The sequence below is a fragment of the Vigna angularis genome, chromosome 1, assembly GCF_016808095.1.
Source record: "Vigna angularis cultivar LongXiaoDou No.4 chromosome 1, ASM1680809v1, whole genome shotgun sequence".
Classification (NCBI taxonomy): domain Eukaryota; kingdom Viridiplantae; phylum Streptophyta; class Magnoliopsida; order Fabales; family Fabaceae; genus Vigna; species Vigna angularis.
The window spans coordinates 3,328,814-3,332,993 of NC_068970.1; the positions used below are offsets into that span (position 1 = coordinate 3,328,814).

Sequence of the window (4,180 nt, forward strand, 5' to 3'; positions counted from 1 at the left end):
TTTAAATAATAGAATTGGTGAAATTGAAAGTTCAATGTAAAGTTCATAAAATTAAAATTTCAATGTTAAAATCTATGAAATTAAAGTTTCAGTAATATAAATTCTGAAATTGAAAATTCAAGAGTAAAATTACAAAATTGCAAATTCAATATAAAACGGGTAATTTAAAATATCAAAAAACATAAAATATACATTCTTTTCAATTTCAGATAATAATATTCACAAAATGGAAAATTGAGGGTGAAATTCACAAAAATATGCAAAATTTCATTGATAAAATATTTAATTAAACCTTCTATTATTATTTTTTTCAATATCAGTATGCTCTCTTAGTTTGATTTGTTTGATTATTTCTTCTAATTTATCATTAGTATTATTAAATTTATTTAAAATAAATAAATCACATGCTAAAATTAACTAAAGCAGTTAATATTTTATTTTCAAGTTACTAAACTTATTCACAAAATTTAATAAAAATAAAAAATACAAATACATTAAGTACACCATGGGTACTGTAAAGTAACAACTCCCCCTTCTACGAAGAAAAATTAAATTTCTGTTGAACGATGGGCAGACAGAAAGATAAAACTGGGAAGTGCGAATAACAAAGCCCATGGGCCACAGTGTTTTCATTTGAGCCTTTTAAAATTCCGACTCACGAGGCCCATGCAAAAGGAAGTTTTCGTGCCCTAGACTTCTCCCAAAGTCTTTCTAGGCGAATAACCAGCATCCGTCCGACACCGTCCACGGCGATTCCGGCCACCGTGCGTTTGAATTACATTTTGTCTTCCGGTGGAGCAGTAGCGAGGTATGGGTGACAAAGACGAAGAGTCGGGAATGCCAAGGGATGCAAAGATTGTGAAGTCTTTGTTGAAGTCAATGGGCGTGGAGGAGTACGAGCCTCGCGTCATTCACAAGTTCCTTGAACTGTGGTATCGATACGTCGTCGATGTATTAACCGATGCACAAGTCTATTCAGAGCACGCCGGAAAATCCTCAATCGATTGTGACGATGTCAAGCTTGCGATTCAATCCAAGATTAACTTCAGTTTCTCGCAACCACCACCTCGTGAGGTAATAACAGTAATTAATAATTCGCCTTTCCAATTGTTCAACTTTGTTTCATGTGAATTTATGGTTATAAACACTTATGAGAGAAAAAAACAGGGATTCTTTTTTGTTGTCTGAGGTTAAAAGTCAAGTGTGTTAATTTTGTTGGCTTAATTGGGTGTGCTGATAGTTTGAAGCAATTTGCTCAAGTTTGCAAGAGTTAAGGTAGTGTGAAAGGTTGCCTTGTTTGTGTGAAGTTTAAATCTTTGTGTTGCAACTCAAGCAAAGCCCACCACAGGACTTGAAATAGTTGGGTTCTCTTACTTCCAAAGATTAATTTTCTTTTTATTACTAGGTTTGGTAATCGTGTGTCAAATGATGACCACACACATTTATATTCATATTGAGAATAGTGTGTTCTGTGATATCCCTATCATAGGTTAATTTTCAATCCAATCATATAGATAATACATGTGCTAAAACTAGCATCTACAAGTGCTGCGTCTTCTATATTTAACACTTCCCCTTTAAACTGGAGCTCATGGTCACTTGCATCAAGCTTTTTACGAATGTGAGAAAGGGGATTTTTGTTGTTCGACATATGGTTAGATGCACCATAGCAAAGAATATATGAACCAGGAGAGGAGGATTGGTGCATACTTTTATGGAAAACTGAGTAATTGGGCATCCATATGAATGTGTCTTGTTGATCACTGTGCAAGGGCCTTATGGCTCTGATACACTCCCCAATTTTGACAGATCTTGATTTGTAGCTGCAGGCAGAAACCATCTGGAATTAGAAAGCAAATCTGCAATTTTTACATTTTTTGGATCATAGACAACCCTATGATCCGCTTGCCATACATGCCTCCCAACTTGGTTTCATTGCCAAGAATCATGTATATCTTGTAGCTAACTCTCTAACTTGTAAAATTTTCCTACAAACCTAGCTACCATTATTTGCTGGTTTAATACACCAAAAAATGCTTCTATTTTTTAAAATCATTGTATGTAAGATACAAACCTGGATAGAAGGACTTTTTAGCCTGAACCCGGACATGCTGCTTCATAGCAGCTAGCTTTATTCCACTCCATTGAGGAGGTCTGAGCTCCTTCTTTAAAAGGCATCAAATTTTCTATCAATATTCCCTTTGTACTTGTATCAGGAGGACTAGACCTTAAGAACCATCTGCAGATCTTATCCACTCTCTTCAAATCAAAACCTGCACTGACAGTATGGACAGAGTACTCCAGTAAACTTGCATGACCAGTTGTAGAGCGTATTGGATAGAATGACTTAACACCTAAAAGGCAGTTGTTTTTCTCATGTTTTGGAGAATATTATTTGGGTTGTTCTAGACTTTGACTGACCAAGTTTACATGAAACTGTGAATGAATATAGTATCCACTCGAGTCTGTCTAAGTTTTTCTAGCGAGTTTATGTTCTTTGCCTTGAATTGTAAACTAGCACAATTATGTACATTTCAATCTGACAACCGTGGCACAAGTTCCTGTGCCATATAGTTTTTATAAATTTATTTTTAAATTCATGTAAATTATTCTTGTCTTCTTTTCTTTTGTGTGAAAAGCGTCCACCTTTCTATGTTGCAGTTTCATTACTAGGTTGCAGATATTAATCTTCTACTAATTTTTAATATTCATTTGTTTGAGAATCATGGCTGAGATAGCCTTTTCTAAATTATATAGAAACATTTTTTCTAAGATTCATTTTATTAGTTACTAATTACCATGTCATGAGCTGCAATCTGGAATTATTTGTTTGCGTAGAAGTCATCTGTCTCTTTGGTGATCCAATACCATCTGCACTTAATTAGGAAATGAATTTTTAGTTTAATTCAACTTATAAAGTGAAATTTATATTCAGTTATATATTATAATTTAGTCATATTTCTAATCAATATAGGATCTCCAACACTCTTTTCCATCAAATATTATGTCTTCTTGAAAAATAAAATGTTTAATATAATCACTTGCCAGGTGCTGCTGGAGTTGGCTCAGAACCGCAACAAGATACCATTGCCAAAGACTATAGCAGGACCCGGTATCCCACTTCCGCCTGACCAGGACACATTAATCAGTCCAAACTACCAGTTTGGAATTCGAAACAAAAGGCCTGCCGAACCTCTAGAAGAAACAGAGGATGAAGAAACTACCATTCCCAATCCCACTCAGGAAGACAAGGTAGAGCTGCAGCAGAATCCCCATCAGAGAGTTTCATTTCCCCTGCCCAAACGCCAAAAGGATTAATTTGAATTCCCTTATGTGACATGTTTTAGTCTAACTTTTGTGTAATTGTTGTACAACAGTATTATTAGCTACAAAATCTCTATAAACGATACCATGTTTGTTTTATTGTGTAACATTCACTAGGTTTTGACATTATAATGAAATGAAAAAGTTTCCAAACGGTTCATTCTGCTTGGAATATGTACATGTGATTCGTTTCAAAGTCCATGTGAACATTGTCTGTCGGTTGGTTTGGAGCTTGCAAACTGTGAAATGACATTCAATTTAAAAAATTTGTAATGAGTTGAGGTGTTTTTTCTGTTTTCAGTTAGGTTTGTATATAGAAAATTTGAGCTGAGTATAAGTACATTTCATTTGGTCAATTTGGATTGAATAGAAAATAATTTGTTAAAGCTAATTGAACCAATTTTATAAATATATATATATATATATATATATATATATATATATATATATATCAGGAGTAAAATTTAAAAAACGACCAATTTTTCTTGGAATAAATTACATATGAAAAAATATTAAAGAAATTTATTAATTGTTAAACTGATTTTCTCTTTATATTAACCCGTCACACAAATATGCAAAAAATTGTTATCTTCCTTCTGTATGTCCATTTTCTGGGTACAAGTAGACAAAGTTGCAATGTGAGAATTATACCACACCTCATCAAAATTACTAAGCATGAATGGACACGCGGTTAATACATGGTTAACCCTAATATTATGTGGTATGGTGAAATTCTATAAAACTATTTAAGAAAATACATTTTCTCGAACTACGTTTTAGTTAAACCCAAAATTAATGCAAAATAAAAAAAAAGAATTGAGATATTCAAAACAAAATGTGTGAATTAAGAAAAATG

General features: G+C 33.3%; 1 protein-coding gene across 1 annotated transcript; it reads left to right on the plus strand.

Annotated features, from left to right (window-relative positions):
* Positions 1 to 634: 634 nt before the first annotated feature.
* LOC108333373 (transcription initiation factor TFIID subunit 9) lies at positions 635 to 3,520 on the plus strand. Its single transcript, XM_017568802.2, has 2 exons — positions 635 to 1,074; positions 3,049 to 3,520. Exons 1-2 carry the CDS (start codon positions 811 to 813, stop codon positions 3,316 to 3,318), a joined length of 534 nt encoding a protein of 177 aa, XP_017424291.1. The 5' UTR covers positions 635 to 810; the 3' UTR covers positions 3,319 to 3,520.
* The last annotated feature ends 660 nt before the right edge of the window (positions 3,521 to 4,180 follow it).